General features: G+C 37.3%; 1 protein-coding gene across 1 annotated transcript in view; it reads right to left on the bottom strand.

Moving 5' to 3' along the window:
* The window catches only part of ADGB (androglobin), a 203556-nt gene that overhangs the window by 48653 nt on the left and 129775 nt on the right, over positions 1-25128 (bottom strand). The window contains exons 20-27 of the mRNA XM_002817462.5: positions 24348-24515; positions 19814-19949; positions 19051-19188; positions 16487-16580; positions 12549-12683; positions 11869-12022; positions 7034-7221; positions 430-614 (exon numbers count right to left, since the gene is read on the bottom strand). Coding sequence (XP_002817508.5) covers positions 430-614; positions 7034-7221; positions 11869-12022; positions 12549-12683; positions 16487-16580; positions 19051-19188; positions 19814-19949; positions 24348-24515 — 1198 coding nt within the window. The remainder of the gene's footprint in view (positions 1-429; positions 615-7033; positions 7222-11868; positions 12023-12548; positions 12684-16486; positions 16581-19050; positions 19189-19813; positions 19950-24347; positions 24516-25128) is intronic.

Genomic DNA, 25128 nt, shown 5'->3' with positions numbered 1-25128 from the left:
TAGCACTGCTAACCATTATTTCCAAAATATTTTATTTATTTAATAACTCATTGAGAATAGTATATTGAAAGTAGTAACTTTAGTTTTCGTTAATTTTAGTAAGTAGAATATTTTCTGAAAATAATGAATTAGGAATTTTAAAAAGTAAAAATATTCTTTCAAAATAATAAAAATTTGACTTCTTATTAAGAAGGCTCATGTAATAGGAAAGTAAATTTTTCTCCAAGGTGAAAAGGCTTTAAAATAAACCTATATTGATTTTCAGAGCTTAATTTGACATGCAAATGCTATACTTGTAATATTTTACTGTACTATGAAGTTTCATAATTTAAGTGGTTACTTACTACTTTATTTTCATTTTTAAAGTGTCATGAAAACATAAATATCCATTTATGACTCTAACTATCCTGTTCATAAAGGTACACTTACACTGGGAGCTCAAACCTTTCTCACTCTTCAAGAAGTGAAATGCTGGGATTATAGCTTGGCCTTTTCCAATGGAGCTCACCATAGTTTCTTCATTTTCTAGGACCTGCAGCTTGATGAATGCATCCGGTTTGGATGTGCGTACCTGTATTGTAGCAGGTTGTGGTGTTAGAACTTTAACTGAATATCTGTAAAGAAAAAAAGTTAACATTATAAGCAAGTATGTTGGTCTTTCTCTCAAGTCATTAAGTGAGATAGTTTGGATATATGTCCCTGCCCAAATCTCCTGTCAAATTGTGACCCTCACTGTTGGAGGTGGGGCCTGGTGAGAGGTAATTGGATCTTGGGGACAGGTTTCTCATGAATAGTTTAGCACCATCTACTTGGTGCCATTCACATGACAGTGAGTGAGTTGTCATGAGATCTGGTTGTTTAAACATGTGTATCCCCCTCCCCCTTTTTCTCTCGCTTACTCCTGCTCTGGCCATATGATGTGCCTGCTCCCCATTCCTCTTCTGCCATGATTGGAAGCTTCCTGAGGCCTCCCTAGACACTGAGCAGATGCCAGCATTATGTTTCCTGTACAGCCTGCAGAACAGTGAGCCGATTAAACCTCTTTTCTTCAGAAATTACCTAGTCTCAGGTATTTCTTTACAGCAATGCAAGACCAGACTAATACAGTAAGGAAAACTGTCTAATTTTCTGATATGATAACCTAAAAGTAAAACTACTTTGTAAAGTTCACTAACATCCTGAAAATACTGGAGTTATTATAGACTTTGGCAAAGGATCCCAATATAGTACTGTAAAACAAAAGGAAATAGAACTTTTATTATCATAAAATCCTAGATTTAAAAAATATAACTTTTTGTTTAGATGTAATAAGCAGTCACTTATAAAACTTGATAGCCCTAAAAAGGATATAAACAGACACTTCTCAAAAAATGACATACATGTGGCCAACAAACATATAAAAGATAGCTAAACATCACTGATCATTAGAGAAATGTGAATCAAAACCACAATGAGATACCATCTCATGCCAGTCAGAATGATGATTATTAAGGTCAGGAAATGATAGATGCTGGTGAGGTTGCAGAGAAATGGAAACTCTTTTATACTGTTGGTGAGAATATAAATTAGTTCAATCATTGTGGAAGACAGTGTGGTGATCCTCAAAGATTTAGAACCAGAAATACCATTTGACCCAGCAATCCCATTACTGGGTATATACCCAGAGAAAATATAAATCATTCTATTTTAAAGATACATGCATGCATATGTTCGCTGCAGCACTATACACAATAGCAAAGACATGGAATTAACCCAAATGCACATCAATGATAGACTGGATAAAGAAAATATGGTACATATGCACCATGGAATACTATGCAGCCATAAAAAGGAATGAGATCATGTCCTTTGCAGGGACATAGATGAAGCTGGAAGCCATTATCCTCAGCAAACTAATGCAGGAACAGAAAACCAAACACTGCATATTCTCACTTATAAGTGGCAGCTGAACAATGAGAACACATGGACACAGGGAGGGGAACAACACTGACTAAGGCATGTTAGGGGAGGGTGGGGGGTGGGAGAGCATCAGGGAAAAGAGCTAATGCATGCTGAGCTTAATAACTAGGTGATGGGTTGATAGGTGCAGCAAACCACCATGGCATATGTTTACCTATGTAACAAAACTGCACATCTTGCACAGGTACACCGGAACTTAATAAAAATAAACAAACATAAAATTGATAGCCCTAAAAGCCACCAAACCTGTTAATAGATCTGCAAACTACTGCCACGTCAACCCTCTCTATTACACAAAAAGCACTCCTGGCAGAAGCCTTTGGAGCTTCACTGATAATAGCATTTTCTGTGATTCACAAAAATACGGAGAAATTAAAGTAGTACCCACAGCCTCCATCTTCCCCCCTCACCAATAGTTTGGAAACCTCTTGCAAAAAGACTGGAAACATGCAGTCTAATCCATTCCTTCCCGCTCCGCTTTTAATGCAATTAAAGAGTTGGCTTTTTGTTCTCATTTTAGGTGATTCCTCACAAATGTTCAGGACACTATCAACTTTTAATTTCTCTGGAAATTTGCTTTTCTGAGTATCATGTCTCTCACATATATGACGATATGAAAGACAACACTTTTTTCTCTCTATATATATATGGAAAAGGTCACACAGGCTGGAGTGCAGTGGTGCAATCATGACTCACTGCACCTCGAACTCCTGGGCTCAAGTGATATTTCTGCCTCAGACTCCAATATAGCTGGGACTACAGGTATGCACCACCATGCTCAACTAAATTTTTATTTTTTGTAGAGACAGGATCTCACTATGTTACCCAGGCTGTTCTTGAACTCCTGGGCTCAAGCAATCCTCCTGCCTCAGCCTTGTAAAATACTGGGATTACAGGCATGAGCCACTGTGCCTGGCCCCTCTCCTGTGTCTTAAATAAACCCCACTCTTTATTCCTCCTTGAAATTAGCTTGTGCATAAGTACAGTTCTCCGCTATCTTTAAAACAGATTAAAACAAAGCAAAAAACAAACCAACACAACTTTCAGCCCACCTTGCAGTCCAGCCTCTACTGCATTTCCAACTTCCCAGCTCAGCACCTAAGGAGAGTTGTCTGCTTCCACTCTTCTCATCTTACCACCTTCCATGTGCCTACTCCATCACCAACACCAGTGATATGGTTTGGCTCTGTGTCCCCACCCAAATCTCATGTTGAATTATGATAATCAGGGTTGGAGGAGCAGCCTGGTAGGAGGTGATTGGATCATGGGGACGGAATTCCCCTTGCTGTCCTCATGATAGTGAGTGAGTGCTCATGAGATCTGGTTGTTTGAAAGTGTATAGCACTTCCCCTTTCTCTCCTGCTCTGCCATGTGCAGACTCTTCCTGCTTCCTTTTCGTCTTCTGCCATGATTGTAAGATTCCTGAGGCTCCTCCAAGCCATGCCTCCTGTACATACTGTAGAACTGTGAGTCAATTAAACCTCTTTTCTCCATAAATTACTGAGTCTCAGGTATGTCTTTATAGCAGTGTGAGAACGGACTAACACACCAGGTGCTAAACCTACTCTTGCCAAAGTTTCAAGGAGTTTGTCACCATCCTATAGAAACTTCGGTTCTCATCTTCTTTTACCTCTCAGGAGAACTTGACAGTGTTGACTGGACCCTGATTTCCTCCTCCTTTAAAAACTCTTCCACTATGAGCGCAGCAACTTTTATACTTTCCCTCCTATTTGGGGGCTGCTTTGCTTCCATTGACAGACATTCCCACAAACATCAGAGAGTCTTCATGTTCTGTCCTAGGTCTGATTCTCATTTTACAAACTTTCCTGGGCACTTCCATGAGCAGTAACAGAATAATGACTCCCAAATCAATGTCTGCAGTGGAACTACCTATGCAGAATCACTTGGCTATTTCACTAGACCACCACATTTAAAAACTAAAAAGGAATCAGTTTTCTTCATATGGCCCACCTTGCAAATGAGCTTCTCCCCTATATCTAAGTAAAGGACATCATCCAAACATTTCCCAAGTCAAACTCTAGAACTCCAGCAAGGCTGTCAATTTTACTTCACTATCTTAAAATCCTTTTCCTTCTCTCCAGATTCACTGTCACTGCCTGTTATGGGTTGAATTGTGTCCCCTCCTACCACCAAAGATCTGTTGGAGTTCTAACACCCAGTGCTTCATAATGTCACCTATTTGGAGATAGGGTCTTTTGCAGAGAATCAAGTTAAAATTAAGTCATTAGAGTGGGCTCTACTCCAGTATGATTGGTGTCCTCATAAAAAAAGGGAAATTTAGGACTGAGCACTGTGCCTCATGCCTGTAAACCCAGCACTTTGGGAGGCCAAGGCAGGCGGATTGCTTGAGGCCAAGAGTTTGAGACCAGCCTGGTCAACACAGCAAGACTCTGTCTCTATAAAAAATTAAAAAAATAATTAGCTCTGCCTGGTGGCATGGGCCCGTAGTACCAGCTATGGTGAGGTGAGAGGATTGCTTGAGGCAGGAGTTAGAGTTTTTAGTGAGCCATGATTGCACCACTGAACTCCAGCTGGGCGACAAAGCGAGATTGTCTCTAAAGAAAAAGGGAAATTTGGAAACAGAGGCACACAGGGGAAAATACCACATGAAGATGTTGGCAGAGATAGATGTGATGCTTCTAAAAGCTAAGGATAACCAAAGATTACCAGCAAACCACAAGAAACCAGGAGAAAGTAATGAAACAGGTTCTCTCCCACAGCCTCAGTTGGAACCAACCCTGCTGACACTTTGATTTCACATTTCTGTTAATAGTTTCCACAGCTCTGCAACAATAAATGTCTATTGCATAAGTCAGCCACCCAGTGTGTGGACTTCTGTTACGGCAGTCCTCACAGGTCAATATGCTGCCCTACTTCAGACTGCCATAATCTCACTTCTGGGTTATTTCAAAGCTTTTACCTGGTTTCCCTCCCTCCGGTTATGCTCCCCTTCCATTCATTCAACACACTGCTGCCTTGAGTGAAGTTTTTTTCTTTTTTCATATTCCATGTCTTTTATGATTAAATATAATTTTAAAATAATACAGTTCTAACATCTTTTCTGTTATAAAATATAATTAATGGGCTGGGCACAGTTGTTCACATCTGTAATCCCAGGACTTTGGGAGGCCGAGGCAGGTGGATCACTTGAGGCCAGGAGTTTGAGACTAGCCTGGACAACATGGTGAGACCTGATCTCTACAAAAAATACGAAAATTAACCAGGCTTGGTGGCATGCACCTGTAATCCCAGCTACTTGGGAGGCTGAGGCATGAGAATCACTTGAACCTGGGAGGCAGAGGTTGCAATGAGCCAAGATCGTGCCACTGTACTACAGCCTGGGTGAGAGTGAGACTCTGTCTCAAAAAAATTTATATATATATATATGTATATACACATGCATATATATAATGTATTTTTAAAAATTCATGCTATGCAGACATAATTTTTAACACAAGTCTGATAATGTTTCTTAAAATCCTTTAAAGAGTCCTCTTGCTCCTAATGTAAAAATCCATACTTCTTGTCCAGTGAGGCTCTTCTCAGAAAGCTTTTGCTGACTTTCTGGTCTTACTACTTACTATAGCACACCGAAACCCAACTCTGCAAACATAAAACAATGTCTTGAGTTTCCAGAAAAGGTTGTACATCCTTTAATTTATGAACTTTCACTTATGCTACCTAAGCAGCTCCCTCTTCACCTTCCTCACCACTCAGCTTGATGACTTTAATATCAGCTTCTGGGAGTAATTTAGGTAGTAGGTTAAATGTCACTTTTTAGTCTATTAGTGGCCCTGCCATGTGATACGATGGTTTTCTATCATAGTAGTTAAAATATTTTATCACAATTGCTATTTTTAGTTATTGGTGTGTTTCTTTCCTTCTTGAGAATACACATATTTTCCAAATTTTCTGTGCAGAGAAATGTATATTAAAAAGAGAAGATAAGTATTCTAACAACTCGTTGAATAACAACAGATTGTTAATGGAGGCGAATTATGTATCAGGCACTGTGTTAGGTCCTATATTGAAAATAAATGATTCTTGCCTTCAATCAATGTTGATTCTCATAGTGGCCAATGTGAAATTAACTAGATAGAATTTGATATGTCACAGTCTCAGAGAGAACAAAGGACTATAGGAACATGACCAGAGCCAACTAATTATATTTGAAGGTTTAAGCACAAAGAATTTTACTATTGAAAATTATCATTAAAGGTGATTTTTTTTTAAGTGGAGAGGTGGGGACAGGACACATGGGACAAGAGGAAATGCTTGAGCAAAATAAAATTTCTGGGCATATATATCAGGAGGTGGTCGTTAGTTCCATCAGGAGAGCACACTGTGTTAGGCATCTGTTCAAGAATGCTAAATAACATGCTATGTGCTTCGGAGTTTATCTGTAGCCAATGGAACGTTATCAAAGGTTTTAAAGCAGGAGAATCACATATTTAAATATGTGTGGTTGAAAGGCAATTACTGTGGAAGTAAAGGATGAGTATGTAAATGGATATGGAGAATGATAAAAAACTGATTAAGTGCAGAAAAGGGAATATAGTAGAATCATGGATTCCAGAAACAAAACAATTGTATAGACTGAAGATAATGAGGGCTGGAAATAGTGCAGGGACATTGAAGACTGATTAACGAAAGAGAGTGGAATCTATGATTAGGCTATTTAAGGAAAGCACTGCACATAGATGAGCATAAAAAGAAGGCTGAGTTGGTTGATTAAACCCCCACAAAATACTAGCCAGAGATGGAGCAGCAGCAGAAGAAAATAGTAAGAGGAAGCCATGTCATGAAGAATCTTTAATCAAAGTCAAGTAGGATGAAGACTTAGGGAAATCTCACTACCATTATATGTAGCCATACAGGCTTAATCTTACGTAACACCCACATAATCACATTACACTCAATTAATTGTTTCCAAAAAGAATATAGAATTTGAAATTCAAAACCGACTCAGGATTTTACTGCAGAATTTATTTTTATCCTAAAATATTAATATTTTTTTAAAAAATGCCTTTCCCCTTCCATCATATACTTGTACCTGAATAAAATTTTCTTATCATTGGGTATGTAGTAATCTCGGATTTCCTTTATGGCAAAGGTATTGCATGGAGAGTCTCGAGAGAGGCATGGCAGTGGAGCAGAAGAACCAATGAGACGCAGTTTCCATCGTGAGGCTGCTACATATGTGTCACCTGTAAATGCTTCTGCCACGAAAGTGTATCCCTTCTATGAGAAAGACAAATTACACAGAAATGAATTATGTCATTATTATTCTGTCAAATGTACAATATCTAACAGTGCTAAATGTCTTATTATTATGATATACCTATAGGTCCCAAGATCTCTTAATAAACATAGAATCACTAGGATTATGTTTGGAATTTCTCTTAGAAAGCACTATCCTACAAAGTTTTCAGGAAAACAATAAACTCTGATACTTTCCTTTGTGTGGTTCCTTAACTATAAAATAAAGTACTTAACTACAATAGATGATTACTATGTCCTCTTCTAATTCTTCTAATGCCTCCCATGGCAGATTTTTATCATTGCACCATCCCAGAGTAGCCCAAAAGCTTCTTACTTGATTTTCCTGTCACCCAGATCTATCTTTCTGGAATACTGAAGTAAGAACAGCAGAAGAGTTCAAAGAAATGTATTCTGTTGACATGACAGGTAAAACTGTAAAATTAATAGCTGATTTGATTCCACAGAACCCAGATGTGTGATTGAGGATGAGCTCTGTAGATTGCAGAAAAGGGGCAGCTCAAGAGCCTGGGAATGGCTTACTTTATGATGGGGAAGAGCTTGGTTTAACATAATTGGATAGCTGGCTAAAAAGTCAGTGAATCAAAAGCGTGATATCATAATAGATGCAAATGTTCAAAGTAATTCTGAGATTATAATTCCAGATGCCCCTAATAAAGAATAAAAAGATAGATTTGTCTTCCAGGTGTACTGTGCCCACAGATAGCTCTCTGGTATGTTTAGATTTCCAGAAGTAAAAATTAGATATATATAAGCCAGAATGAATTTTTTAAAAGTTTCCTACACATGTAGAAATATTAGCTGGAATTCCAGTCCCCATAATGAGATGAGAATTGCAACACCAGTAAGGACTTTATGACAGCATGTTTGGGGCAAGTAAAAAAAAATGTATAATAAAGCATTTTTACTGGTGAAGTGTAATGCACATATGTATTGATATTATTATTTGAGTTCATTGTACTAATGAATTAAAGAGGCAAAGCAAAATTATTTTGTTTTTGCTTAGACTCAGAATAATTATAAAGGAAAAAGTTATTAAATGGTGGGATAGATATTGGTAAGTGAAAATCCAAAGCTAAATCAGTGATGGGATTATAGGACAGAACTCGGCTATTCTAAATGGATTCAGTAGTAAAAGAGTTATATAATCGAGTACTGAGTATTGAGGAATTCCATAGACTAGTATTCTGAATTACAGTGTATGGTCTTGAGTATTTATGAAAAAAATGGAGCAAACAAGTCTGATTTTTCAAACTTAAGAAGAATGTATACTCTGCAAACCACAGATTAGTAAGTCTAATAATAGTGCTTATCAAAGTTCTGCCGCAGCTCATAAAAAGCATGTCTCATGTGAACCTCAAAGATAAAACCTATTCTTAAAGCCAGCATGAGTTTATTGGAAACAAAACTTATTTACTTTTTTCATAAGATTAGAAGACACAACATCAGGTAAAAGTTGCAGACATGGTGTTTATGAATTTCAGGCAGGCATATGTCAAGGCCTCTGGTGAATTTCATATGGGCCAGGATGCCTCTTGATGAGCCTGCTGGGCAGAATTAGCCACAAAATTCCCACCTAAGATTGCTAGTTGTATAACTGCTCAATAGAGTTTTAGACATTACCTAGCCAGCCAAAGATATTCTCTCTTGAGGTGTCTCCTGAGTCCACCATATCAACATGCCTTGTAGGTACCCAAAGACTGATGCAAACACAGGGTACAAAACAATGGATCAATGATCCTCTTTATGTTTTGTGGGTCAGAATTACTTTCAGAGGCAGCATTCAGTTCTGGGAACCACATTTTAGCAGGGACAAAGGTTGTTTGGATAAATGTTCAAAGATCAAGAACTATGAAGAGAGGAAAACTGCAGCACAAAAGGGTCCACTGAAGCTATTTTTCTATTCACACAGCTTGACATTCTCCTCCGCAATTTCTCCACTTTAAACTTTTTTTCTTTTTGGAGGTGGAGTTTCGCTCTTGTCACCCAGGCTGGAAAGCAGTGGTGTGATCACGGCTCACTGCAACCTCCGTCTTCTGGGTTCAAGTGATTCTCCTGCCTCAGCCTCCCTAGTAGGTGGGACTACAGGCACACACCACCACACCTGGCTAATTTTTGTATTAGTAGTAGAGACGGGCTTTTGCCATGTTGGCCAGGCTGGTCCCGAACTCCTGACCTCAGGTGATCCACCTGCCTTAGCCTACCGAAGTGCTGGGATTATGGGCATGAGCCACTGCGCCCGGCCTTAACTTTTTTTCTAAACAGAGCTGACTAGAGTGAGAGGGCAGAAGAGATAAAATATGAGACAGGAAGTATGTTTGCTGCAGTCTCAATTTACAACTTAAAAATAATAGTTAAGTGGAGCTAGAATGTTCTTCTGAACGTTGACTCAAAATGTATCACTTAGAACTAGCCGAAAAATTCAAGCTTAATCTAGAGAGGGAGGTCTACAATGGAGTTTCTAAAACAAAAACCAAACCCATCCCAACCCAAGGAAGTATGCTAGATGTAAATAATAATCAGATTTGTACTTGGTTCAACCAAATATTCTTTAAAGGTCTCTTCCAAAATGAAGCATTCAAGACTAGCATTAGTATATTTATCTAGTAATACAGAATTCATTCCTAGAATTTGATGACATCTATAACCTTGATAGAGTCTCCCTTCAAATTAAATCATCTTCTTCCTCTTAATCTTTGTGACTTTTGAATTCTAATCACAAATTAAATAAACTGTTTCTGTTCAAAAGGAAGCCTAACTCAAACTTTAAAAACAAACATTCAAAAAAGAATCTACTGGTGTGTGGACAAATTTGTTGGTGAAGAACTAGCTCTGTAGTTTGGTTTAACCCAAGGCATTCTGCTGCAGAAAGGCCAGGTTTAGAGGAGGAGTGTCCAATCTTTTGGCTTCCCTGGGCCACAGTGGAAGAATTGTCTTGAGCCATGCATAAAATACACTAACACTAACTAAACTGAGGAACTTAAAAAAAAAGAATCACAAAAATATCTCATAGTGTTTTAAGAAAGTTTACAAATTTGTGTTGGGATATATTTAAAGTCATCCTGGGCAGCATGCAGCCTATGGGCCGTGGGTTGGACAAGCTTGGTTTAGAGATACCATTTATTAGGACATGGGGAAGAATAAATATAGTATAAAAGGAACTGGTGTGGGTCAAATAAAGTTTGTAAATACATGTTTGATGTACAGGAATTGAATTTTATTAGCAAAGTATTCTGTTTTAAAGTGATATGTAAATGCCCTTTTAAGGTAATTAACAAGAACAATAAATAAAAATAATATATTGATGCATTGACTTTGATCAAGTGAGTTTTAAAAAATTATGTTTAGGTGTATAATTCCAAACATAGATAACTGCACACAAAAATATTGATGTTTATCAGATTTGCTTATAAAATGTAAATGTTAAATTTGCCAAATTTAATGCAAAATAAAAATAATTTAAGCCCAAGTTACAATTTGAGAATATCATCAAATTTAATAAACTCTGATTGCAATATAAAAAATCTATCTTATTAAAAATGACAGAAAAACAAAGGTTTAATGAAACACATACAACTTCTAAATTATAATAAAATGGTAAAAAAAACTTTCAAGAAAACAGATTATATATGTATATAATATATACATATGCACACAGATGTAGCAATGGGGTTAAGTAGTTTCATCAAAAATTTAATTGCCCTTATTTTTAAAATGTTTCCTAAAATCTCTAAGACAGCATGAAAGAGCTATTAGGATTTTTATGGAGTTAATACATTTTTAAATGTATCCTTCATTTATACAAAAGCAGTATTCATGAGATAAGTATGTTCTAATTTACACAAAATAATGTATAGAATCATAGGCTGAAATGAATCTCAGAAGTCAAGTACAGACATAACTCAAAAAGAAAAATGAAGAGGTTTAAAGGCATAAAGCTGCAGAATGGAAGATCAGAGCTAAAACAGCCCTCTTCATATCCAGTTAGGTATACATTATCATTTGTTGTGATTCTCTCTTAGAGGAAATGACTGAAAAGAAAAATATGAAATTCAAATAAACAGAGAAGCAATGTGGTTTGAGTGAAGGTCAGAGATCAGGGTCTATCATTTAGCCACAGTAAGGTCCCCAAGTACCTCTGGCTGGTAAAGCAATTTATGTAGCCCTCAAAATGAGGTGGTGATGGTTGGTGGCTATGTGACTACAATTTTCTGAAATATACAGGAGCAGAATAAAAACCCAGTGGGAAACAAAGATAATCATCTGATTTGGTTTTGGGATAAGGCTAAAGGAGCTCTTTAGATTCATTTCTATTTTAAGCATTTATATGTTTCTTAAATTTCAATAATTAGGATTTCTAATGCTTTCTTTTTGTCATATTTTTTTTCGGAAGAAGAAGAAAGAGCGTTGAGAGGTAAAGAATGCTTTAGCATTTACATTAAATATCTCCTACTGTTAAATATATGGGACTTCTATAGTGAAAGATCAGGGCCTTATTTGCCTGTTAAGTAGATTAAAAACAACTCTGCCCTCCCTTCAGGACCCTCTACAAGCTGGTGGCTTTTCACTGCCTTTCTATCATATGTGGAGAATAAATTTTATACCTACCTTATTCTTGGTATAAAGATAAGGCACTACTTTTTGGAACACCTTTGGCACTTGCTCCATTGTGTCATTATTAACAACATGTAGGATACAGACTGGAAGTGTAGTATATACTTTGGGAACCAAAATCATATCTTGAGGAACCAAAAATGTTTCTCTGTAATTACAAAAGCATGAACTTTCCCTTGACATGCATCTTAAAGGAAGTTTGAAATTTGCATTAATGCCAAGAAATTTTTAAAAAAATCCAAAGTTCCAAATAACTAAAAGGCACACATGTTATTTTCTTTTAAAAATTACTATTAATATGTTATTTTGTCAAGTAAATGCAAATGCTATTAAAAAATCAATTTTATAAGTAATTCTGACTTTTACCAAATATGCTATTGCTTAGAAATTAAAGAATCTTTTTCTATACTAAAAGCATATTAATTTGTTATGGTATTTTTATCATGAACATGAAAGGTTCTAATAATTACCAAACATTCTTCATATTTTGAGGAAAAGAATAGATAAAAATTTCTATAATATCTCATTTAAAATGCCAAGTGTGGGAGAATTTTAACTAACTTATGAAAGCAACCCAGAAGCTAATACCTTTATTACTATCATAAATAAATATTCATAAATACAGATATTGCAAGCCATTTAGAGACATATTTGTCATTATATAACAACCTCACCTGAATACTACAAACCAAGAATTTGGTGGCTGTTCTTGATAAGTCACAGTATAATCTGCAAAAGCAATCTTAGTTTCTTCATCTTGATAGCATGGATAATATTCCAAAGACTTGCACTTGCTTTTAAACATTAGTCTAGAAATATAAAAATAAATTTTGTATCAATGGCAAAAGCCACTTTAAAGATAAACTCTATTTACAAAAAGAAATGACAAAAAATAGTATAAGATATTGGAAGTCATTGTTGGCTAGATTGAGATCTTGATCAAAGGGGGTCTGTGTAGTCCCTGCTACATGGTGCCAAGGGAAGGGGACCCATTCTAGGTCAATCACAAAAGATGTTTGTCAAAGGTGCCCAAGGTTATCTGAGGCTCTCAAAGGAGAACATGATTCATGATTGAGGGAGTAAAGTTTACAGGTGGGAAACCAGAACCGAAGTTGAAGCTATAAGGATAGAAAAACTAGAAGCAAGCAAACCAGCAACAAAACTGGATGAGAGTCACTGAAGGGCCTGGAATTAAAGTAGAGAAAATGGAGACTGAAATGGAGTTTAAAGTGAGAAATACGTTTGGAAAAATAGATTTTAAAAATCTAAGGCCATGCACAAGTGGAGAGGGCTGGCTTTCCTCCTGCATGATTTCTGAGTGTGTAAGGGAGTAGAGCATACACTGCTAATCTAATTATGGAGCTGAGGTTTCTCCACGTTTTCCCCCTGGAAGGCTGTGACATATTCCAGAACACAATGGGAGTGATGATGTGATGGATTTTCTGGGTCTTATCCCTCCTATTCCGCCAGAAACTGGATGCGCCCTTTGTAGCACTGGGAATATAAGGCCCTTTATACGATGTCTCAGGTATTAGCTGGGATGGAAGCATTATGGCCATAGCAAATGGTTCTGTTTTAGAGGTCTAGACAGAGCCAGAGGTGTTCTTGTCTTCCAGAAAGCAGATGTTTCCATTGATTGTCAGTGGAAAGCAAAGCCATGGTGGTCCTCATGGAAGACAAAAGTCACATACTCCATTTCATCATTGGGTTTTGTTGATCATAGGCTTTTGGTAGGAGGAAACTAACAGGATTATACTTGGAAGGGGGTTAAAAGGCCTTTTAAAATGGTGACAAAGACGAATAATAGGGTAACCGTCTATCCTAGTTTGCCTGGGATAGCTGTGGTTTATACTTACAGTCCTGGCCTAATTATTAGCAGTTCTCCATCTTTTCTTGTCAATGTCCTAGTTTGGATGATCAATGGTATGATAATTCTAACTAGGAGCTATGAAGTGCAGGTCTGTCAATACAGGACACCCCTGGAAATCACACACGGCTGGCCTAATCTATACAAGGATGTTGGCTCAACCAACATGGGAATTAAGCTGGTTGCAGTGGGAATTGACTGTAACAGGACCTGCCACCATTCTAAAATAAGGGTGTGATTTCTGGTCTTCCCAGACTGTCACTGTTCCCCTTAAACCTTCTACCCTTTTAATGAATGTAGGGCCATCAAAATCCTGATGAACTATATAGAATATTTTCAATGACCCAGGGTGATACACCTGACTGAGTTGGAAGATTTAGTCTTAATTAAGAATTAGTTTCAATTTAGTCAGATTTTTATCTGATACGATGCCCTCATAGGGGAGTTTGTTTTTTAGACATCATTTGCAAGAAAATTGGGTGCAAGATCTGACCTATAGATTTTCCTGTGATAGGCCCCACAATGCAGAAGCAACTTGTACAAGAGGGTCTGTTCTCTCTGTGTGCGTCCACACAATTGGATTGAATTGTTAAGATGAAGTGGGATTTGGCCGGGTGCAGTGGTTCATGCCTGTAATCCCAGCACTTTGGGAGGCCAAGGCAGGTGGATCACGAGGTCAGGAGATCGAGACCATCCTGGCTAACACGGTGAAACCCCGTCTCTACTAAAAATACAAAAAATTAGCTGGGCATGGTGGCAGGCACCTGTAGTCCCAGCTACTAGGGAGGCTGAGGCAGGAGAATGGCATGAACCCAGGAGGCAGAGCTCGCAGTGAGCCCAGATCGCGCCACTGCACTCTAGCCTGGGCAACAGAGCGAGACTCTGTCTAAAGAAAAAAAAAAAAAAACATGAAATGGGATTCAAATTTCAAATGGGATTCAATCTTAAGACTAAATCATAAATTGGTAAACTCAGTTCTTCCCCTTCAGAGTTGAGAATGAAAGGCTAGGCTTCAGAACCTCAAAGTTCCACATGTAGTAGTAATGACAATACCAACGTTTACTGTGGCTACTTTTCTGTAATGATTCAATCTGTGGCATTGTGCTAAGTACTTTTCCTGTCTACCTTAATTTATCTTTACAGATTTATGAGAGAATAGTACTATACAGTAGATATTACTATCCCTATGCTACATATAAAAATTAAGTTTAGAGAGGATAAGAATCTTGTCTTGGACAACAATAATTAGTAGAGCTGGGGTTAGCTTCAGGTCTTGTGTCAAATTATGTGTTCTTAACCATAGAATTAATGCCTGCTAGGATAAGGTAGATTTGGATGCCACTGGGATTTGAGTTTAAATAACAGACTTTTTGGGTTTATCTGTCCAAGAAATGTGTATGTAGAACTCAAAGCATTGAAAGAGCATGGCCTCTGTCTCAGATATGAGCTGAGATTCCGTGAAATGGTCTTGGCTGTAGTGGAAAGATCACATGGAGAAGAACGACAATCCCCTGAAGGTATTATGCTAGTGTTTCAAATACACCTCCCTGGTGTACTGATCCTATTCCCTAATAGGGACACTCACTTTTTAGCACATCGTTTTCATGAAAATTAGGTGTAGGATCTGACCTAGAGATCTCCTCCTGGTAGCCCCAAAATACAAAAGCAGGTTGGAAAAGAGGGTTTGTGCTCCTCATGTGCATTCATACAATTAAAACTTTAGGCAAAAGTGTAACCCTTTTAGGAACTGGATTCTGGAGTAAAAGTTAATCAAGTAATCTGCATGGGGTCTGCAGAGTCTCTTGAAAATGTAAACTGATGTCTTTTATCAGTTTTGGAAAGTTCTCACCTGTTATCTTTGTACCTTCTGTCACTCCAATTACTTACACACTAAGCTTTCTAAGAATAACCCACAAGTCCCTTATGCTGTTTTCCATTCATTTTCTCTTAGCTTCGCTTGGGATACTTTTTATTGACATATTACCCAGTTCACTAAACTCTTCTTCTACTATGCCTAATCTGTGGTTAAATTCATTAATGAGTTCCTAATTTTGGTTATTAAAATGTTCATTGATGTACTTTCCATTTGTCTGTGTTTTATTAAATTCTCAAACTTTTAATCTATTTTCTCTTTTTTATTATTTATTTTCTTGCTCATTTTCATAACAGTCAAGCTTAGATTTTTTTTTTCTGCCACCTCTAAAATCTAAATCCCCAGAGTGTATGGTTCCACATATTTTCCATAATGTACAGTGTGTATATATACTGGGGGGGAGGTGAGTGGGTGTGTAATTTTTTTCTGTTTTGTTCAGGTTAGCATGACTGTTGGACATGAATTATGGCTAGAATGCAGTTTTTCTAAGGTTCAATCTACCTCCGCCTTGTCCCTGTTTAGAAAGTGTTGTCCTCCAAGGATTTCATCTGACTATTTGTTGACTGGGATCTCATCCGCTACCAGGTCTTAAACTTTAATTTTTGTCTTCTCAGTACCATAAGATTTAAGGAAACTTTGTTCTGCTCCTAGAGGTTTTCTGCTTAGAATTTTAGTTCCGTGCAATTAAAACATAAACAAAAAGTAGCAAGTACCATAGAAATGTTTCAGATAAAATATTGTGGAAGGTCCAAAGTAATGGTGTGGTTCTGGCTGCAGTGACTGGGGAGCTCTCAACAAATATGGTAGTATTCAAACTGGACTTTGACAAAAGGACAATACACTGCAATAAAAATATCATTTGACTGCTTTACCTTAAGAGAGAAACTGCATACTGTTCTAAATTCATTTCCAATATAGCCCAAACTTTTTGAAGAGTATCTGCAACACTGATATTTTCTTTTGTGTCTAAAAATAATAATAAATAATAACAACGTTAAGCTTTAAGATGCCTGAAAGATCATCTTGTCCAAAGCCTTCATTTTCACAAATGAAGTTGAAACTCACAAGTAAGATGGTATCCAAAGTCATAGGCTTCATTAGCAGAAAAATCAGATTTAAAATATAAGCTACAAACTTCTAGTCAAGAGCTCCGCTCACCATATTATGCTGTTTCCCGTCATCTTTAATTTAAAGTCTTAGAATATTGCTCGACCTAAGTTAGTCATCAAAGTGTTTACATAAGGAGACCTCTGTTACACTAAAACTTTTTTTGTGACAGATCTTTTCTCAGAAAAAGTAATCCATCCAATTTTTCTAAAGAACAATGGCTAATAGGATTTTATTGGAGCTCAATCTACTGCATTATCTGCAAATGGTTTAAAAGTAGATAATTTGCCAAGAAAATACGAATCCTTATTAAGAGCCTCAAATTTACTGTATCAGAAACTAACATTCTTTTTCTAATTATCCTATCTTAATTTCTTCATAGTATTTGCCAGCATCTGAAATTGATATTTTCATATATTTACTTGTCTATTATATGCTTACTCTCACTAGAATACAAGATTCATCAGAGTAGAAACCTTCTCTGTTTTATTGACTGCTATAAGGCCAAAATATGTAACATTGCTGTGCAATCAAGAGTCATTCAATAAATATATGTTGAGTGAAAAAAATGCAAACACTGTTTAAAAAACATTTTGAATAGTTGAACACAAACTCAATGAAGTACATTACTAAATTGCCCATATTTTCAGTCTCTAAAAAGGGAAGTAAAATCATTATATGAAAATTTTTACAACATATATGGACAATAAAAGCATATTTTACCATATGCATGGTTTGAATATATTTCCCAAACTTTATGTGTTAGAAACTTAATTCCCAAAGTAACAGCATTGAGAAGTGGAACCTTTAAGAGGTGATTAGCTCATGAGGGCTATGCCCTTATGAATGAATTAATGTGATTATTGAAAGAGTGCGTTAGTTATCTCAGAAGTGGCTTCCTGATAAAAAGATGAGTTCTGGCTCTCTCTATCCCTCCTTTATCTCTTTCTCTCTCTCTCTCTCTCTTTCATGAGTGTGCTCTCTCACCCTGCCACCTTCCTCATGGGATAAAGGCTCTGTCCAGATGCAAACCCCTTGATTTTGGATTTTCCAGCCTTCAGAACTGTAAGAAATAAATCTCTGTTCTTTATAAATAACCTAGTCTTTGGTATTCCATTATAGCAGCACAAAAAGCAAGACATCCTATATTGAGTTTGATGAATGCATATGTTTTGTAATGGGGAAAAAAACCCCATTAAATTAGACAACTATCATTAAACTATGTAATTTAGGGTTTTTAAACCATTGTGTATCTGACATTTTTACTGCTTAAACATTTTAAATATTACTAAATGTTTTAAATAGATCTTTTTTTTTTTTACAAGAAAATGTTTCAATATATGTAAAGAATTCTATTGGAGGTAAGGCTTCTCCTATCAAAATGTCAGCAAAAAGCACAGAATGAAAATAATTGAATATATATTTTTTGTTTTTTGTTTTTTGAGACAAGATCTCACCCTGTCACCCAGGCTAGAGTGCAGTGGTGTGATCTCAGCTCAGGCTCGCTGCAACCACCACCTCCTGAGCTCAGGTAATCCTCTCACCTCTGCCTCCCAAGTAGCTGGGACTACAGGCACATGCCACCATGCCTGGCTAATTTTTATATTTTTTGTAGAGACATGGTTTTCCCATGTTGCCCAGGCTGGTCTTGAACTCCAGAGCGCAAGCGATCTGCCCACCTCAGCCTCCCAAAGTGCTTGAATATAAGTTTTGCATCTGCCATGTTTTATTTTAAGCTGATAAAATTGACCTTTTGGCAAAAGAGTTTATTTCATATACACAGATGTATCTGATTTAATAAATTTGAGAACACATTTAAAATGCATTTTATGCCTTCTAGATGTATGTCACTATGGACATCCATAGTGGCTTCTTTATTATGCATTAGTTTATTCGTTCACTTACTTATTCATTCATTTGCTTGAAAAATCATCTGGAAATGTGAAAATATCTATGACTTAGCTGAGGCTGACTGAGGTAGTACAATGCTAGGTACTTGGGATATATACAGAAAAAGACAAGTTCCCTGTTTTAAAAGAACTTGCAATAGATTGGGAAAACAAAGCTGATAATTCATTCATTTTTTCACTCATTCTTTCAGCAAGTATTTATTGTGTGCTTATGATGCACCAGGCACTGTGCCAATCCCGGAAACAAGGCACTAAGTGCATTGGACATGCTTCCTGATTTCAAATAATTTCATTATTTAGAGGACTGAAATTAATTAGCTGAGCCATAAAGTGGGGTGACTAAAATACTTTCATTAACACACATAAATATTTATTCTTTTACAAACAAGTTCATTTTATAAATGTTTGGACAATCGTACCTGGTATTCTGGCTTTCATAAGTAATCTAACATAAGTTCCTCTCCACATGGCTTGAATTTTAATTGCTGCTGCTACTTCCTCAGGAGAATACTCTTTATCACTTGTGGGCATATAATATTTAACATCCAGCCATTCCACTGGAAAGGAAAAAACAAACTTTGGACTGAAAGTTATATTTAATCCCTTCCCTGAGTTTCAACGCCTTTAGCTGCCAAAGCCCTCCAACGTATAAAATTCTACATTGCAACAGTTAGCATCGTATTTAGTATTACCAGCTCTAGGTGGTTCTTGTTAGAATGTAAATATTCTGCAGGAGGGAAAACACATGAAATAGGGACATCTTGGTGAACTACTATTGATTTCTGTGTGAATATAGCCAGAGATTTCTCTCAAAAATAAAAGACATGTTAAAATGATGGGAGCACAGCATGGAAAGAAGAGAAAAGTAGGGTTACTTGGGTCAGAGGATCTTGCCAGAATTCTTCAAATCAAACCATATAGATTAGTGACTTCCATATTTTTAAGGTTAGGAGTAAATAAAACAGAGAAATTCTAGGCTCCCCTGGAAGTGTATGTGGTGGGGATTAGGAGTAGGGGATCCCCAGCAGGTCCTTGGAGCCCCTTGAGCTCTTAGAGCACTGCTTGAACTCCATGACAGTCCACACAGACCTATTCCACTTACTCCACAAACACATTTCTCAAATTATTTAACTTACTTAAAACTAGGAATTCCTTGATTAAATATATACAATTAATAGGTACCTAAAGAAACCTCTTCCAAGGAGGAATTGAGTAACTCCAAGTCCAAAACCATAGCCCGGAATGCAAATTTGAAGTTTGGAGGAGGTTTTGTTATTTGAACTTTTTTCATTAAACGCCATAAGGAAAGATGAAAAACCTGAAACAGATAAAGTACATTAATTTTTTTATAGCAAGAGAATACCATCATCTGGCCAGAAAAGCTCTAAAAAATTTTTAGATACTCTAAAAAAATAAAAACCATTTCTCAGATATACACACAACCTAACAGAAGATTCTTTGAAGTCTCACTCGCCCAGTAAGAGACCAAAATTATCATTTGATTATTTCTAATTTAATAAAATGTAATCACTACAACAATGTTTATAATATAGACTCAATTAAAATACAGCATTAAACTGGTAGAGGAGGTAAAGAATAAGGTAAAAAAAATAGCATTATTCTTGTGCTTAAGCAAGTTAAATAGCTTATTTTATTGATTTTAAGATGCCATCCATTGTAAGACACACTATTATTTCATATGCTACATAAAATGAAAATATTTGTCTTAGAGTTTTTTTAATCACTTAGTAATAGTACTAACCTCATATTGAAAAAACTCTTTTAGACTTATTTAGACAAAGCTTCTTCATCATATGTCACATAGTTGTGTAATTATCAAAGTATAAAATGGAGATTTTTTTTTTTACCAAAATAGCTTCCTTTTGCATAAGTGATGCATTCACCAAGACCCCTTACATATTAAATCAGGGCCAGCTACATTGAGCCCATGTGGAGTAATCTTGGTAGCATGAAATGGTGAACCAACCACCTGGGCTCTCTTTCATCCAGGCTCAGTCATCTAACCTATCAGCAACAGAAATTGACTCTCTTCTTTGGTATGGTATCCCCTGAAAAGTCTGGCCAGTTACTTGGTGGCAAATTGCTTTCAGTGGACTAGACTTCCATTAGGTGGGTCACTGATTCCTTACAAGAATTGACTCCTGCCTCAGCTATGAGTTTGCTTTCTGTGTCCTTGGTACCTCGGCCAGCATCATTATCTAAGAGGTTATAGAAAATCTGGTTTACAAACATGGGATTCAGCTAACATACCCGTGGATCAAGAGTTGCATTATAAAGTAAAGATTTAATCACTGGGAATAGTCTGGAACATGTTGGTCCTAACATATACCATACGTAGAATTGAACAAAGTTCCTGGTAGATTGCAATGACACATAGAAGGCTCAGTTAAAAAGCCAGCCTGGAGATGTCACTTGAAGTACGTACATATGGAACCAAAGACCAATATCTGGTGCTGTATCTGCATAGTTAAAACACACAGGCCTGGGATTCAAAAGTTGCAAGTAAGATTGGCCTCTCTCCCCATCATCTGCCATGACCCATTTGCAGACTCCGTGCCCAATTCCCCCACAATAACGGGTTTGCTAGATTTCAGAACACATTTCTTGAGGGAAGGAAACAAGGGATAATTCCACCAGGGAATATGGTATTATTTACGATAAAACTAAACTGTGACATATGTGTGGTTGCTTTGGGCCTCTCATCTTGGTGGATAAGCAGAAAAAAAGGAGTTAATATAACAGGGTAGAAGGAGAATTCACATTGATTATCATGAGGTATTAAGGTTTCTGCTACATTGAGGGAGCAGGGAGAATTTAGTCTGAAACTTGCTGGGACACTTCTTGATGCTTCCATAGTAAATGAGTAATTGCAGCAACCATGGCCTGGCTGTAGTAAAGTAGCCAAGATCCTGCACCCATCAGGATGGAGAATCTGGATCACTCACCAGGTAAACAACTAGAAGAACTGGCTGCAAGACAAGGCAATCTAGAATGGGTGGTAGAGGAGAGAGCTGTTGAATACTGATTGTGGCCTCAAGGCCGGTGGTAGCTATAGAGACTATAGCTTTTTTTGTCATATGGTGATTTAATTATTTATTTGTTTAATTTTACACCTTGTGACCAGCTACCGACTTGAAGAATGGATGAGAGTTTACTTAAGGGTGGGGGCACTATCAGACTTGTTCTACAGGTGAATTATGGCAAATATTTCTTGTATATTACTGTCATGCTGTAGGTGAGTAGTTCTCAACTGGGATTGATCTGCCCCTCAGGCAGCATTGCCAATTAAATACATTACACTGTAAGGGGAAGTACAAATTAAAAAATAAGGGGCTTAATCACTCCCTATGAAAAATAAGGAAAGAGGTTGCTCCCCCCACATCCTTTGCCTTAGAGCATTTACATTTAGGACACTTGTAATGATAAGTTCTCTCTCTCTTTCTCTGTCCCTCTCTCGGAAATGTTTGTAAATCTTATTTATTTGTTTGTTTATTTATTTATTTATTTTTGAGATGGAGTTTTGCTCCTGTTGCCCAGGCTGGAGTGCAATGGCGCAATCTCGGCTTGCTGCAACCTCTGCCTCCCGGGTTCAAGCAATTCTCCTGCCTCGACCTCCCAAGCAGCTGGGATTACAGGCGCCCACCAGCACATAACACCTGGCTAAATTTTCTGTTTTTAGTAGAGATGGAGTTTCACCATATTGGCCAGTAAATCTTTCTAGAAAGCTAAATAAACCTCTTGCCCATTTAACAGACCAGGAATGTTTTTCTCCAGGACCTGAGAACCATTTCTTTGAAATGTTAATCATCGTGGAAGATAGTATTTCCCAGTATTGTATTTCCCAGTTTCTTTGGGAGAGTAGGAGACTACCACTGGTAGGTACCTTGCTGATACGAAGGTGTTACAAGTGTATTTTTCTTTTAGATAAAGCCAATTACTTAACACAGATGCTCACCCCCATACCAAGTGAATTTGAGATGAACTATGTTGTGTGGCAAGAGGTGCTATGGAGTCTTTTCCCTTGAGGACTACATATTGTTTATCTTGACAGTACGTGTGAAATGGGCTGTATCTGCTTGGGGTAAGATTTTTTGTTTGTTTTTGTCTTTGCAATCTCTTAGCAGATTGCCCGTGATGTGCACCATCTTCTGGCTTAAACTTCATTCAACAATAAATTGTTTTCCTTTTCTTCTGCCTTGTGAACAGGTCATCTAAGTTGGGAGATTTTATTTCTAATTTTATTTCCCCAAGAACCCCAAACACCCAGTCAACTTTGAATAATGGATAAAATACATTTTATATAAGTAATTATGTAAGTAATTTTATAAGTATACTAGGACAGTAGTATACTTCTGTCCTAAATATTGCACATATGGTTTGTTTACACACAAAATAGAATTTAACTGGGTGTCCTGTATTTGTATTTGCTAAATCTGACAATGCTACCCCTCCCTGCAGGGGTATCTGGCAATGTCTGAAGTCTTTTTCAGTTGTCACAACTGGAATCTACTGGTGTTTAAAGGGTGGAGACCAGAGATGCTGTTAAACATTCTACAGGGCATTACAAATGAACTGCAGAAATACAAAGAATCATAATCTACTATGTAAAATTATATGCCAACAAGTTGGATAACCCAGAAGTAAAGGACAAATTCCTAGACACATACAGGTAATATTAAATTAGTAATAACAAGTATCCCATGTTGGCGAAGTGCAATGCTCATGCCTCTAACCCCAGAACTTTAAGCCAGGAGGGTTGCTTGAAGCCAGGAGTTTAAGACTAGTGTAGGGAATATAGTGAGACTGCCCCCCCTAAAATTTTTTTGTTTGTTTTTAATTAGCCAGGTGTGGTGGTCCATGCCTATAGTCCTAGATACTTGGGAGGGTAAGACAGGAGGATCGCTTGAGCCCAGGAGTTCAAGGCTGCAATAAGCTATGATCATGCTTCTGCAAGCCAGCCTGGGTGTCAGAGCAAGATCCCATCTCTTGAAAAAAGAGAAAGTCTCCCATCAAATAAAAGTGCATGACCTGATGGCTTTACTGCTGAATTTTACAAAATATTTAAAGAAGAACTTATACAAATCCTTCTAAATCTCTTCCAAAAAAATTGAAGAAACAGAATAATAATTATTTGACCCAAAATGTCAATAGTGTGAGGGTTAAAAAGCCAGACCTAAGCCCACCTGGTTTTAGTGCAGCTGCAGTGGACAGGTCCATATGTGCCTTGTGAAGGGGTTACCAGAAAGTCTCTTTGCTTCACCCCCTCAAGGCTGCCTGTGAAGCCAGAATGCTACTCAGCCTGGCAGAAGCACACATTGCAAGTGTGAGGAAGTCAAAGCCCTCGAGAGCAACCACCTAACAGTGGGGAAAAGAGTTGGTGGAGAAGCACCACCATCTTGCCCTCCTTGAGTGGGAACTTTTAAAGGGATGTCCCCATAGTTCCTCAGGACACCTTGCACAGCTGATTCCCAGTAAGCCACAGCAGTAATTGTCATGTCGTTTAACCAATTTCTTTCTCTTTCTCATTTCATTCTTTTTACTCCCTCATTTCTGCTTTCTGAAATCACTTCCCAAATATATTATCTCCATCCAAAATATTTTCTCTGGCTCTGATTTGGGAGGTCACCTAATGGAAGATATACTATTTTGAAAAGAAAGTTTCCTTTTCTGAACATTGTATCCCAAACAAGCTTACCCTGAAGTGCTGTGCAGTTAGTTCTTTATCATGGAGGGGGACAGGGTAGTGAGCTGTTTGCAGATCCTTCAAAGCTGCAGAGAGTTTACACTTATCTTTGAAATTAGCAATCACATTCCCAATAGCTTTCATAATCAACAGAGACTGTTCCGTAAATCGGCAGCTCTCCTGTGAAGACAAAGCATGGCAGCCATCCTCACTCATCCTTAAGTGTCATCTAGTTTATACAAATTAATTTCTGTAAAAATATGAAACCTCTGCTATATGACTGATTCAATAATTCTTTATAGAGGATTTGATATCAAGGCAGCTTTACTAAATTCTGCAGTCTCAGAAAAATCAAGGAATGCAATTCCTACCTGAGTGGGAACCTGTAGAAGGAATATTCATCTCATATTGGGGATCACGTAAAATTTCCCCACTGTATTAATAACCAGACCTAGTTCTGAGGACATTTAGGATTAGTCTGACAAAAAACTGTGTGGTTTGAGGACTGACCAACAGAGATTTCAGGGAGAAAGCCAGAAAGATAAAAAAGACAAGAGGGTGACCTAGCATGGGCTGGTGGCTCTCTCCTGCTATCAACACTTAAAAAAATCATAAAGAAAGAAGGAGGCAGGAATTTCAGGAAGTAACTAATTTTTAAAAATCGGAGAAAACTGTGAGGTGTTTGGAGCTGTTGTGGTTGGTGTATGGTGGGTGGTCCTGGAGTTGCCTGGCAGCAGCATGAAAAAAGTAAAATTGGAAAAAACAAAACAAAACAAAACAACTTTTTTCCCCT

This window comes from Pongo abelii, chromosome 5 (genome assembly GCF_028885655.2).
Source record: "Pongo abelii isolate AG06213 chromosome 5, NHGRI_mPonAbe1-v2.0_pri, whole genome shotgun sequence".
In the NCBI taxonomy this organism is placed as follows: domain Eukaryota; kingdom Metazoa; phylum Chordata; class Mammalia; order Primates; family Hominidae; genus Pongo; species Pongo abelii.
Note: the sequence above shows the minus strand (reverse complement) of the source record. Positions and strands in the feature narration are given on the sequence as shown.